General features: G+C 35.6%; 1 protein-coding gene across 1 annotated transcript in view; it reads left to right on the forward strand.

The window, feature by feature from the left end:
* Positions 1–14,995, forward strand: part of CRIM1 (cysteine rich transmembrane BMP regulator 1) — a 186,213-nt gene that overhangs the window by 98,048 nt on the left and 73,170 nt on the right. The window contains exon 5 of the mRNA XM_005145103.4: positions 12,422–12,543. Coding sequence (XP_005145160.1) covers positions 12,422–12,543 — 122 coding nt within the window. The remainder of the gene's footprint in view (positions 1–12,421; positions 12,544–14,995) is intronic.

Consider the following 14,995-nt stretch of genomic DNA (forward strand, 5'->3'; position numbering starts at 1 on the left):
GGTTTCTTCTAGAATTCTACACCACTGTTTCAACTTCTGTTTTAACAAGACTTCTCAAAACCTGATACAGCAATATGCCAAATAAACGTGAATTCAAGCAGAAAATAACATCAATGAAAATATTTTACACAAAACAGGAAATATTTCTTGTAGATATAACTAGTCAGTCTATTTAGTATAAATGTCTTTGGCCCATACAATATTGCCATATTCTCAACCCTTTTTGAGATTGTAAAGGAGTGATAAACTTGTGAAGAATTCGGAAAGTAGAAAATGGCAAAGATTATGTAATGGGTACCATTTGGGTGCATATTTAATATGGTGATGTCTTTTAAGCTGTTGTTCCCATGAAATATAAAGGTTTGTTACTGCATGGGGAGTTAATAATATAGCTATTAAAAAGGGAAGAAAAAAATCTGAAGAACTTAATATAGTGCTGTAATCCTGTTTATTAAAATTTGAGAATATATTTCTAAACTTGTAGAATACACCTAGTCATCTACTATTAAAAAGGACAAGCCACTTGTCCTTACTCAGTGAATGCTACAAATATTCTTTCATTCAGAGTTGTTGTCTTTTTCTGTTTTATGAATTTGGGATGAGAATGTGCTATGGATTTTTGATATCAGCCCTTTATTCTTTGACATGTTCTCATTAAAATTCTTAGAAATCTTGATCATTTCATATTAGTTGATAATTGACCTGGTTAGTTTGGATTGCATAGGAGGCTGTAGAATTTTTTGACTAGTCATTGTACTGGTACTGCTGCCAGTACAGCTCAGTACGTTCAAGACAGCTAGAATATAATGTTACCAAGGACTGTATTTGAAAAGATAAAGTCAAAGAAGACCAGATTAAAATTTCACAATTTTCTAAGTTAGATTAACACTCAGAAACCTTGACACAATAGAAAATTCAGATTATTAATAGAGATTTTACTTCAAAATTAGTTTCAGTTTACTGGATTAAAAAGCCATATACAAGCTAAATTAGTTTGGTTTCCCAAAAGTAAAATTGTGTTGTATTTTTCTGCAGTCTAACACAAGTTATGGCTCGATTTTCCTGTTGCTTGGCTGGAGGAAATAAAAAATATCCACTTTAAATTCTTTGTAAATGATAACTTCAGTGTTCCTTCTATCAGGGAATATAGAGTACCAAGAAAATAAAACTTCATTTACTTCAAAAAAAATGACCAATTGGAAATATTTCTATTTCTGGCATACACATGATCTTAAACAAATAGAGCAAACGTGTCCTTCCAAGAATCTTTTTCTTCCTTTGATAATGTTTAAAAATATAGCCAGTTGGTTTGCTGGGTTAACTGTAACTAATATCTGAAGTGAACTTGTACATGTGCATGATACTTAAGTGACAAAACTGGTGTTCTCATCTCCTGCATACACAGACGTCAGTTGTGCAGACAGGCATAGTGTGAGTTATTATATAATTGTGAATTGCACTGAAACTGCTTGGAAGTCAGATTGCTGTGCATTACTGGGATGAGAGTTCAGCAAGGGATTGGAGTGGGGATAGATGAGTTTTCAGCTCCTGGAGTCTTACGACGTCTTTTTTGTGCTAATATCTGTGTCCTCCTTGATGCACAAAACTGACCAAAAAAGCCACAATTAACATAACCTGGTCTGTCTGTGGGTAGGTTAAAACAATTATAGGTATTTTGTGCTCCTCCATTAATTTTTGATTTTGTGGTTCAGTCTGTGTTGCTGTATATAGTTACCATATAGGTTGCTAAATTTTTGGATTACCTTTCATTCAGCCAAAGCGATAATGTACTTTTTAATAGAGTAAGTGAGAAGGAAAGAATTAAAACTGAATCTGGAAGCAGTAAGGTCATAGAGTAGTTTATATGTTGTGTGCCTGCAGGAAATGTATGTACTTATTTTTGATTTTTAAAATCTGCTACTGTGCTTCTTAAGGAAGACGGTGCCATAGTCGACATTTATGTGCTGTAGATAAAGATATTGAAGGGGAGGAAGAAAGGAACATAGACGTGAGGCTAATCAGAAAGAGCGTTAGAGGGAAGAGTGTATGTATGAAAAGAGACAAGGCAGAAGCAGAAACTAAGTTCAGTTATTTGGAATATGAAAGTCAAACCATTTTAATGCAGTTTCAATGGTTCCTCAGATTTGAGGAAAAAATGGAGTTTTATATTTGAAGCCAGGTCTCTGTCCCACGAGTCTTGCATTTCAAAACTACAGGAAAGGCAAATAAAGTGTAGATTTATGGATGGATGACTCTACACTGGGAAAAGGGGATGTTATTTCTTAATTCTGGGATTTCTCACTAAACTCGTGGTGTAATACTAACATTGCATTGACCGTGATTCAGTTCAGAATCACCTAAATCCATATCATACCTCTTTTTAATTAGTAGGGTTACATTACAAAGAAGCATCAATGTATATTTTAATGTACATTTGAGAATAATTTATTAAAAGCAAAGATGTATTGTTTCATAAGACCATAGACGTTAAGACCTCATGAAACTATTTTAGTAAAGATTTTGGATTTTGTCAAGAAACTACAATTGTTTCATTTACTGCCATTAAAATAAAGGCTTAATACCAGCAGAATCTGAGAGCAGCTAAGGAGAGTATAACAGTTAAGGATGGATGATATATCACTGACTGTTAACAAGTAGTGGACAACTTCACGTACGGCAGGAGTAGTCTGACTTCTGTAACCACATCTTGCTCTTGGCTGGTTCTTGTATGGTAGGAAATACTAGGAAAACAGAGAACCTTAAATCTGGTGTTAAGTTGGCCTATGTTTTATGAGTCAGCTTTTGAATGCATATTTATAATATTGAAAACTTCTCTAGCAATGCTGGGGGGAAATGGGAATAGTAAACAAACATCAGATACCACAAGTTCTTGTACTTGCATTCAGAGGTTACATTTAGTTTCACGCGTATTTCTACTGTGATAGTCGAAACAGAACAGCCTACTGATTTGGCACTGATATCAAGATACCAGTTGCTTCAGCTGTCATCAGACTGTCATGAGACACCTTAAATTTCCAGTTATTACGTTGGAAATGTCTGTGGTCTTTGTAAAGGTGCTCTGTTCTCCAAGGAGCTTATTGAATAAAAATGTATTAGACCTCTTACACAGAACATATGCCATGTCTATTAAAAATTTAAACATAGAGATGATCTATATGAATTGTACAAAATCTATTGTCTTTGATTGCTTCTAGTTTGTCTATTTTGAATTAATTTTCTTCAAATTTTCAGATTTCTTTGCAATTCACTTACAAGTGTGAAGTCTTTATCAAAATCTGTTAACTTTTTTATGTATGAATATAAATAAGGAGCTGATTTCACTGATTGGTGTTGGTTTATGTCTTAATTGCTCACATAGCTTTGTACATTTTTTGTAGGAATATATACAATGGTGTAAATGGCATGTTTGGATAGGTTTGCACCAAATATTTTTTTTATTAGCTTCATTCTTTCTGGCTGCTCTTTTTACTAGAATAATATAAAAGGTTAATCTTTACTAGGTCTCTGCTTCTTGCTCTAGTTTTATCCTCCTGCTTCTGTGTTTGTTTCCTTTCATCTAACCTAAGTATGGTCTTTTTCCTTGCACCAGTTTCCATTCTCCCTCCTGCCAGCTGTTAAAATCTGGTAACTTCAAGATTTATTCAGTGCTCTGTTCTCAAAGATATTTCCTCCCACCACCTGTTCTTGGTCAGTCTTTTAATAAAAACAGATAAACCAAAAAAATCAGGAGAACTAGAAAGATGTTAGTACTGTGCCAATATCAAAAAGAATAAAAACTAAGTAATTAAAATCTTGTTATCTTGATACCATCTCTAAGAAAAATATTGGGGAAACTGGTAGAGGATTGAATTGAGGATTAAAGGATGTAGTTAAAGCTAAAAGCAAATGAATGTTGCTTTGAGAGAGGCAGTTTTATGAAACTTGATCTTATCTTTTGAAGATACTAAGCTTGCCTTAAAAATCTGACCATCAAAGTGCCTTTCTTCTCAGTTTCTGTCTTCTGTAGTCACTAATCTTTTTCCCTGTACTGGATTCTGTCTTAACAAACAAAACAAGAAAAAACAACCAAACAAACAGCACCCTCCATCTAAGAAAACCCCACAACAACCACAGAAAAAAAAACCTGTGTCAGACTTTATAATTGATACTGTCTTGTTGTGTTTACTTTATAAAATACCCTTCCCAAAACAGCATATCACTGGAGAAGAAAAATTTCCCTCACCTCTCCTTCTCCAGGTTGTGGAAGTGAATCAGTCCCAGTGAGTAACATTTTGATCCTTTACCTCCTGAGATGAACTCTCGCATCACCGTCTTGCTGATAATATAGGATATAATAATACCCTTCTGAGGGGAGAGAGCATTCAGGAGTGTGTTCACTAGATCCCAATTATAAGTGTGCTTAACGTACTTATTTAAAAAGCTTACACCAGAAGCCTGAATATGTTCTAGGTTATAATTTTTTTAGAAATAATCAATAAATGTTTATCCATCAAAATTTCCAGCAGTTTCTTTTCTGTCTGAGTCTCAGCTTTAATAAATGCAGTTTTAAGTTTGATGTGATGGGAGGAGAAGGGAAAACCAAATGTAAATGAAGCATAAAAAAAGCAGATAACAAGTTACAGGGAGACAGAGACATTTAAGAGCAGTGAACTGCTTTATAAATCTAAACAAATCAGGAATATAAGTTATGATGACTATTTCATACATCAGAAAGTGAAGAGCAGCTTTTTACAGATACAACCTTGCAGGATTGGAGCCCAAATATCTTGGGATTGAAGGATGAGCAAATGAAGACTTTGAATCAGACCATTTCACTGTCACTTAGTTACAGATAGCTGGATGGTGTTACAAATGCAGAACTCTCAATTGGATCAAGAAGCATGGAGGAGTAGGATTGTAGCTTTATTGTTTAGAAGAAAAGATCTGAAAAGGTTTCTCAAATTAATTGGTCATAGAACTTTTTTTCTTGTTTGAACAGTATTTTACCTGTTGTTTTTTCCCTTACATGTGGCTAAAATGTCTCAGTCTGGAGCTGCTTTGGAATGGCAGTGCCACAGATTGTTATGCAGTATGGTAAAATGAAATGTACTCGACCAGCAGAAGTGTTAATTCTGTGGGGGATATAGTGAAATATAGTGAATAGGGCAAGAGGAAACTACCTCAAGCTGTACCAGGAGACGTTTAGAATAGAGATTAGGAAAAATTGGTTCACCAAAAGGGCATATGTAGGTATAATCTATAAATTAAGAAAACACTCTTTTGCATCTGTCCTATACTAAGATATTTTTAACATGAGTGTTCTTTATTTAGCAGTTTTAAAGACATTAAGGAATAGTAGCAGTTTACATTAGTCTAGATTTTGTACACCGTTACTGAATTGTTTTTTATTCCAAAGGAAGATATTTAGGAAACAGAAGATACTTCTCCCAGAAAATCCATTTTTCTTCCTTCAGGTCTGAATATCCACAAAGAGCAAGGATAAAAGGGCAAAAGTGTGACCTTTATAGGTGACCCATGTTCTGTGTCCGTCTTCTCCATATTGGCCTTCCAGGAGATGTAATGAATTGCTGAATTCAGAGTTCAGGCAGTCCCTTTCTTCCTCCCTTACTTACAGCTGCCTCAGCAATTCCTAGAAGTTCAGTGTGACGGTAGTTCCTGCTGCCTTGGCGCCCAGCCTCACAATGTGGGTTGGTTTGGCAAGCAAATCATATTTTCCTGAATTCCACAAATGAGAAAAAGATGATAAGTTTTTTTATGTTTTTTTTTTTGTTTTGTTTTGTTTGGGTTTTTTTTAAGCTATCTCAATAAAACCTGAACAGAAGCGCTTGAAGCACAACACATTTCTGGAGCTTGATGGCTGACTTCTGGGTGTCAGAGACCTCTGACAAAGAGAGGACACATGAGAAAGTCTTCAGAAAAAATAAGAGGTAGATGTTCCACAGAAGCAGCTGTAACACATTGTAAATGCAGACATTCCTACTTGCATCTTCTGTAAGATCAGCTCTTTGAACCTGTATTGTATAAGCTAAAAGTACACATCCATGCTCTTTCACCAACATCTATGAAGTACTGAATTACAAAACCTTTAAAAGACAATACTGTGTAAAGGAAGAAGCACACTGCCCATAAGACTAAAAACCCTAGTATTTGCGCAAGGGGAAGAAGTATTGATCATAATTATGTAAGCAGCTTCCTTTTTTTTCTGTGTGAGTTTTTATGGCAAAATTTATGTAGCACTCTAATCTAACCATGTGCTGTGTTAACAATGTACTTGCATGTTAAACTTAAGAAGAAATTTTAGCTCCAATAAATTAAAGTATCCCTTAACTGTGTCTACTTTTAGGTGGTGTTTTATGCTTGAAAGTAGAGTGATATTGTTGTGTCTATGGGATCTGGTTTTGTTTGCATTTTTGACAAGCAAGGTCTTCCAGTTTACAATAAACTGGTAGACATATCTTTCTATTACAAATTTGTGTTTTCACTTATCAGTCTAAGAATTTGTGTATACCATGATGGCAATGAATATTGTTCTCCCTTCTCCCCTCAACACTCTCCACTTTATTTTGTTTTATTTCTATTTAATCAGTTATTAACTTGTTTGGAAATTGAATAAGTGATTTATTTCAGAATAATTTCTGACTTGAACAGACAAGTTTCTGTTTGTATCACAAAAATAAATAATTTTGATTTTGACAGTTGTCTTCAAACTCAGAACTGCCTGGGGAGAGCCATAGGCGAAATAAAACAACAGAAGTATCACTTTCATATTTGCATTTTTAGAAGGGAATTAGACATAAGAATTTCCCAGCAGCTTCCAACAGGACCTAGAGCAGATTATAATATCAACATTATTGAAGTTGCATCAAAAGACCTTGAAGTTGTGTTTCCTCTAGAAAATAGTGGGGAAACATTGTATCCGACTTCACCAGTCACAAATTGCTGCTTCCTTTCTTCCCTCTTAAATTATTTAACATTTTAAAAGAGGAACTGAAAGTTGTGGACCATTTTAAAATAACAATCAATATTTTACTACTCTTCCATGAAATGTTACTGGTGGAATTTCAAGCATCTTATTTCTAGAAAACAGTTACAGTTCTTGTCCATGCCATTCCAATTAAATGGAAAAGGTCTCATTGACTAAATGGACTTGTTTGCTTTCTGCAACCATTGGATTCTGAAGCAATCTTCTGGCCTTATCTTTAAATTTCACCTATAATGGAATAAATCCAGAAGCTAAATGATCATCGAAGGGTTTCCCACATTTTGAGGAAGGGCTTATTTGCCTCCTCTGGACAGTTTGTTTTCTGTCCCCTCTGACAATTCTAGCTGAACCTCTGGAATGAAGTTGCCCCACATGCTTTGTCTTTGCCTGCAGTGTTACTTTCTGAGCTTATTTTTTCTACGACTGGCATTTGGTTGATTCCCTGTCTGGACTCTGTAGCTTGACTGGTTTAAAACTCAGGATCTTGCCTACTGAACTTATATCATGGCTTCAAATGTGAGTAACATAGGCATAATCCTTTGTCAATTTTGTGACATTGCTATGTTAATATTTCATTTTCCTGTATCATCATTTCTTATATGCTGTGCTTGATGATAAGGAGGGCCTCACATTTAATATCTTGCCACTTTCAATATGTTAGGAATTCTCTTCTGAAAATTCCTTATTTTACAGTATCCTTACCTGTATATATTATTAGTAGATCTTTGGGAGCTGTCTCTAATATATTTAAGTAACATAAGTGCTAATAATGTTAATGCAAATTGTATTAGATTCCTGCAAGGAAAAAAGAAGGACCATGATACAAATCTCCACAGGAACGGGATGTATGTTTCAGGATTGCGTTTCTCTAGTCTCAATGCTTTAGATTTAATTCTGTTTTGATCCTCAGAATAGCTGTTTTCTCCTCAACATACCCCAGCCCCAACCTTCCTGTTCACTGGTACTAGATGTTCTTTTTCCTGTACTTATTTTCATAGCCATTATGCCTTGTGCCTGGAAAACTCTTTTGATCCTACCATCAAAACAGCTTTTCTGAGGCTAACCAAGTACTTCTTTCTTTTCATCTGTTTAAGAGCAAAAGTAAATGAACCAAGATAATTGGATTTTAAATAAAAATTGGCATTTAAAAGTATTCTGTTTGATTTTTTCCTTCTTTTCCTTTTTTCAATTTTGGTGACATAAAACAAGAAAGGAAAAAATGATAAAAAACAACCAAGAACCAAAAAACCACAAACAAAAAGCCACCAAACCAAAACCCTTAAATGTAAAAGACAGTAATGAAATTACCTGTTTTGAAGAACTTAAAACTGAATTTTAAAAGCAGGCCATCTGTATTACTGAAGCAGTTACCTTCCTCAGCTGGTTAATGGACATCATCTTGTTTCGATTTGTTATATACAGAGCCTTCCCTTGCTCAGTTGTTCAAATTTCTGGAATTATTGTTGTTATTATGCGGATTTTTTCTTTTTTTAACATGAAGAACTAAAGACAATTCCTTTTACCAGCCAGGTTGATTCCGTATTTTCAGTATTTCAGTACAGCTGGCTTCTTTCTTGGGATTCTTGTTTCCTTCCAGGCCATACCACCTTTCCAGGCTGCACTCCATGAAGTCTCTTGCATGACTGTTTGATTCACCTTTTTTCTTTCTGAACTGTTTTGTTAGGGGACATTTGACTCTTAAAGGATTGTTCTTCCTTGTAAAAAGGCATGTTCTTGACTTGACTGAAGTACTGTGATGATATAACACCTGAAGACATGTTTCCTTAGCATCTTTACTTGTAAGATGTGAGGGGCAGATACTGAGTGCCAGCTTCTCAGTGATTCAGGCATTGGCCTTCCTTTAATCTTTGCACTTTTGGATGACACCATGTGATTTGATGCTGCAGTGCTGTCATTGCAGGCTGTGTAAGGGGAGAAAGTGGTGCATAAAGTTATGTTCTTTCTGGGAAGTTTTCCTTGTAGTAACTTCTGCCGTGCCTGTTTTCCTTAGGCAAGTTACAGTTATAGAAGGGGTAGCTCAGAAGCGACACTGTGCACAGCAGTCTGAACAGCCAAATTTTATAGGAATTACTTTGAGAAGGCCCATAGCCAGGTTTGTCACAATCTGGCCTTCTAAACTTCTTCAAACTTAGCGCTCAGTACCAAGCCTCAGGTACACACACCCTGCAGGTGGATAGTTGTCTGTGGCAGAGCACAGAATTGGACGACAACTTCTGTCTATCCCTCTGCTCCAAAAGGCACTGCAGAGAATGCGAGTACTATAAAGCTCATTTTTCTGTCTTACTTAAGAACGGGATCACTTATTCTGAATTTCCAGATGTTGTTGTTTTGGCAGTGCAGCAGTCATGCTCGGCTACTAGAATTCCTTGGGTTTCTTCCTGAAAGACTTCTGTCTCCAAAACAATGTTTTCCATGTTAATAGTCTGGACAATGGTCAAAGGTTTTCCTAGCAGAGCTGGCTGAAAAGAATGCAGACTATTTAAAAGTCCATCTGAGACCATTTGCTACTTTGACATTTTCCTACACATGGATTATTTTTTACCCAAATGGGAAGAAAATTTATAAAATCTTGGAGGGTGGGGTTTTGTTTGCTTACACTGTGAATGAGTATGTGAAGCTTTGATTCCTCTGAATGGGAGGGAGTCTCTTCTGCAGAAAGGAGCATTGGCTCCCAGCAGTCTTTTAAACATCTTTTTCAATTCTTTCTCTGGAATATTGACCTATCTTAAGTTATTTAATCTGGTGATTCATATTTTCTTGTTGTTGGGTTTTGTGTTTCGGTTGGTTTGTTGGTTTTGAGTTTTTTTAGAAAAAACTTTGGCTCAGAAGAAAATGAGGAGAAAAGTACAAGTTAATAATTTAATCTTCTGCAACTCATATAATCAATGATAGTGAGAAGGAAAGAATAGAGAAGATACAGGCATGTCTGAAAAAGCTTATTATTAAGGCAGTAAAACTAAGAGTGGTAATTTCAGCTCATGAGACTTGTAAAATCATGGTCCATAAGTATATTTCCATCACATGTGCCATTTTCTCTGTGAAAAACGTGAATTTTCAGGAAGTTTGATCTACCTGTTTTCCCAGAGATTAGCTGGATGTGAATATAGGATGGTTGAAGTGAAACTTAGTATTTTTATCTAGGCTTTTAATACCACTTTTATATTGTGTCTGTACTTCTTTTTCTGTTATACATGTTTTCTCTTTTTTTCTTTCTTAAGTAGTATGTAGGTGCTTCTTTCTGTGTTTTATTCTCACAAGGCAAAGGCATCTTCTAAAGTAATGGTATGGGTTAAGGTACAAATTCCTTGAACTTGACAGTGCTAATTGTTTGTTGGGTTTTTTCACCAATTGCTGGAGGTTGTCTTTCCCACCCCCACTCCCCCTTCCATTTATTGGGGCAGCAAAAGGTGAGATGTTAGTACAGAATTCTGCAAGATGCTTTAGAGTCATCTGAAAGGGAACCTGCTTTTTTGATTCCATGTAGTTGAAGCCATAATGCTTTTTTTTTTTCTTCTGCATCGTTGAAGGGAAAGGATGAACAGTAAAGGAAATAATTAGATTCTCTTTTTTTTTTTTCCTGTACTTTTAAATAAGTTGAGAAGAAAGTGTGAAAAGTAAAGGTCTGATAAATAAAGCTTTTCTTATCTGCTCTTCCTTCTTTATTGGTTTAGTTCTAATTATGCTTCACTATTATGGTAAGCACGATATTATGGAAAAAAAAATCCTTGAAATGCCTACTTTAAAACTATCCCTGTAGTGTAGTATGTATGTGCACATAGACACATTGCTTCACTTTATCTTGACATATTTAGTGAAATGTAATATAATTAATGCTGTTTTTTCAAGGACTCATCCTTTTATAGCGTGATATTGCATTATGCTGCTGTTATTCAATATTTTAAGAATCTTTTCCAGATAGTATAATAAAGGTTCAGTGAAATTCCTTGACTTTGCTTGTATTTCTTCTTGCAAATTTCCTTTTGAGTAATACTTTACAGTGGAGAGCATAACAGTATTGTCTAACACTGATGAGGTTAAAAGAGGGAGATATTAAAACCCTGTCTTTTGAGAGGTGGCTCTTTCTCATTCATGGAGCACTGGTCTGAGATGAAATGTCTGTTGGGAAATTAAGGAGGCATGCAGACAAGAACCAAACTTCTTGTTTTTTAAGCATAAAGAATAAGAAAATACATTAAGTGCTGATGATGCATCTTACTAATGGGTGGTTTAATATGGGGGTTGTTTTGAATATTTAAAATACTTTAGTTATTAGCAAGTAGAGTTCTTATTTTCATTTCCTTTTAACTCATAATTGCAGGATCTTCTGCTAAGGGTTTTTTTTTCCCCTTTTCAAATGCATGTGCATTCGTAGTATGGTAAATTAAAAATCTACCATTTAAAAAGAAAAAAGAAAAAATCTGTCATTTGCAGCTGAAAACCTTAAGTCCTATTCTATGAAGTTTCTCAGCTACGACATTCGCATATTTGTTTTTGTTCGTTTTGTCTCGCATTCTGTTGAATCATTACTGCTTATCCCTGTAATATGCCCATTGTTTGAGGCAAGCGTTCTAAGTATAAACTTACCAAAAGTCTTAAGTGTTTGACTTTTAAACTGTTATGTTAATCATAAAGCAAAGAACCTGGAAACAAATGTGACTATTGTCTATCTATATTTTATGTATTCCTGTTCTTAAGACTGTTTTCTTAAATAAGCAAATAAATACTACTTATATGGAGGAGATACTCTAGAATTTTTCCAGTTTCTGAAACTAACTGTAGTGCTTAATATATCTAGCCTCCCATGTTGTTTGGCATGTCATGCAATTGATTGACCCTCCACAAACTGAGGGCAACTCCATCAAAAACCAAAAGAGAACCTGCAGTTCTTCTAATGTGGCTTAAATTTAATTATTCTGTATGGTCTTCCTTTCTTTTTAATTAGTCCCTATATAAAACTGCGTACAATACAGTTTCCTAATGAGAGAGCACTTCCCTGGGTGCAGTTACTGCTATTAGTGTTCACCAGTTTTGATTTTTTTTGGAGAGAACTGGAGGAGAAACCTGGATTTTGCAAGTCTGGAGGCTACAGTTATTTTCAAGCAATATGGTCCACAGTTTTCTACATTTTTAAGTACAGCACTAGAGAAGTGTTGATATTGCATAGTACCACCTCCTTGTTTGCTTGACCACCAATCAGAGTTCAGATGATTAAAAAAAACCTTCAGGTTGATAAGCTATCTACCTTGGTTATTGGGTCAATAAAAGATGATTCTAAGATATGTATATGCTAGTACTGGAACTTGTGCTCTAGCTTTCTGTTTTCCTCTTGCTTATTCTATCCCCTTATAAGTGTCTTCATTTATTTATGGGGTTTTCCTTACTGTTCTTTGGTTTCAGATGCGAATGTCTCTCTGGTTTATGTGGTTTCCCCATGTGCGAGGCAGGCTCCATTCCCCAGATAGTCTCACGTGGAGATGGAACACCTGGCAAGTGCTGTGATGTCTTTGAATGTGTCAATGGTACGTGAAGCTTTCTCTTGCACATGGAGGAGGATTTTATCTATCTGTAGAAAATGCTGGGCATTTGGTTATTTTTGCCATGTTACTAAGATCTAAGAGAAATAATACCCTTGAATTAAGTTCAGTTAGAAAGAATGCAAGGGACGTAGTGCTGGAGTGAGTCCAGAGGAGGCTACAAAGATGATCAGAGGGCTGGAGCACCTCTGATATGAAGACAGGCTGGAACACCTGGGATTATTTAGCCTGCAGAAGAAAGTCTTAGAGGAGACCTTACAACAGTCTTCCAGTACCTAAACAGGGCCTACAGGAAATCTGGAGAGGGACATCTTATAAGGGCATGTAGTGATAGGACAAGGGGGAATGGCTTTAAAGTAAAAGAGGGGGGGATTTAGATAATGCATCAGGAACAAGGCCTTTATTGTGAAGGTGGTGAGGCACTAAAATAGCCTGCCTAGAGAAGCTGTGGCTGCCACATCCCTGGCAGTGTTCAAGGCCAGGTCAGACAGCCCTTGAAGCAGCCTGATCTAGTGGATCCCTGTGCATGACAGGGGAGTTGGAACTAGATGATCTTTAAGGTACCTTCCAACCCAAACCGTTCTGTCATTCTAACTGGAAGTTCAGATGAAGATACTTAAATGGGAAGTTGTCATTTGTAACTTCTGTTTCTTTAATTTCTAAGTTTCTAATTTTCTTTCTAATGCACTTTTCCTTGTGACACAGGGAATTAGCAAAATTCCTTCACTGCATTTTTTTCTTTTTAATATTTATTCTGCAACAATTAATCTTTAGTGGTGCATGTATCATACATTTGAAACAGCTTTTATTTTACATTCTTCATTGCATATGCACATAAACACGCATACAATGAGATAGACTGCCCTAGAAGAATGTTTGTGTTATTTACATAGAGCAGTATTTTAAATGCTCAGATGCTGATTCAAAAATAATACTTAGCATATATAATGGAGCATTATACATAAAAATTAACTTCTTTCGTATGAATAAAAGAATTTGCATCATGAAGAATCACAGATTCTTTTGGGATGAGACTAGCTACTGTAGAATTGAATGCAATTTACCTAATTCCTGTTTATATGCTGCCTTTTACACTAAAGTGTAATAATCATCTTCCTGTGATTCATATTCATGTCATTCTATTAAGGTATCATTACTGAATTTAACTGTGTGGCACAGTTTAATGCAATGTTTAGTTCAGGATTTACTTTTATACTTTGAGCAAGAAATGTGAAACCAGTTTCTGATAGGATATCTCCTGATAGGGTATCTTTGGTGTAAAACAGTCTGAAAGATGCTAACCTTGCTAACATTGCTGTTACTTGTGGTGTTGTTACCAAAATTGTTTCAGTATTTATATCAGGTGTTAGATGAAGCTGTTTAAATTGGCCTTCTTTTTTTTTGCTTTTATTCATTTTAATATCCTGTTTCCAAGGAGGAATTGTATTCATTTTTTATTCTTAACAGTGATTTTGGACTGTCTTAGCGCTGTTGCCCTATGCATTATTGCTTTATTGTTCGTGGCAATGGACTCCAAAGGTTCAACCTGGTTTTGGGTCAGGATTTCTTTTTGTCTCTCAGGCTTTCCTACTCCTAATCTTCAGCTTAGTAGCCTGCAAAGACAGAGTAAATTTGAAGAAAAAATAGGAATTTTTGAAGGGAAGGTGATGTGACATGGAAGCAGGAAGGCCAGATTGGAGGAAAACAAAGGTTTATAGGAAGAGATAATCTTTTCTCATCTGATGTCCTTAAAACATCCCTACCATTACTTCTGTCAGTTTAAAATGAAGGGGAGGAGGGGGAAATGCTCTTTGTGAGATGGATAGTTGAATATAATATCCAGTTATGTTTTTTAAAAGGGTCTTAAAATACTGACAAGTGCAGAAGAGGTACAGTAGAAACCAGTGGCAGATGGAGAAAATAATCTTACATTGATAGGCTTACATCAGTTTCTTCACTTCATTAAAAAAAAAATCAAAGTAACAAGAGCCAAATCTGTAAGATCTAGGACATGCTGTTCTCAGTAGTGAGGGTGGTTAGCTGTTGGCACAAATGCTGGGAAGATGCTGAATTCCTTATCTTCATCCTTTCCAATTAGGATTGGATGCTTTTTTTAAAGAGCGTGTTTTAATCAAATGCAAGTTAATGAATTTATCAATGGTAAGTGGGGAACTTTTGTAATCAGTATTACTAGCAAGTTCCATTAGTTACTTCTGTGTTTGGAAACCCCTGGAAACAGGCAAGAGGATGGACTAAAAAGGACACCTGCAGTCATGTTAGTATAGTTTTCCTGCTGTATGGTATCTATTTAATGTTAGAATTAATTAATTCTGTTAGGGAGGGGGAGAGGAGCAGTCAGGAATAATACTGATCATCTGAGTTACCTTAATGGCATCCATTATGAATAAGTGTATTTAGACTGCAAAAACTCTGTTTT

The sequence above is a fragment of the Melopsittacus undulatus genome, chromosome 3 (genome assembly GCF_012275295.1).
Source record: "Melopsittacus undulatus isolate bMelUnd1 chromosome 3, bMelUnd1.mat.Z, whole genome shotgun sequence".
NCBI classification, from domain to species: Eukaryota; Metazoa; Chordata; class Aves; order Psittaciformes; family Psittaculidae; genus Melopsittacus; species Melopsittacus undulatus.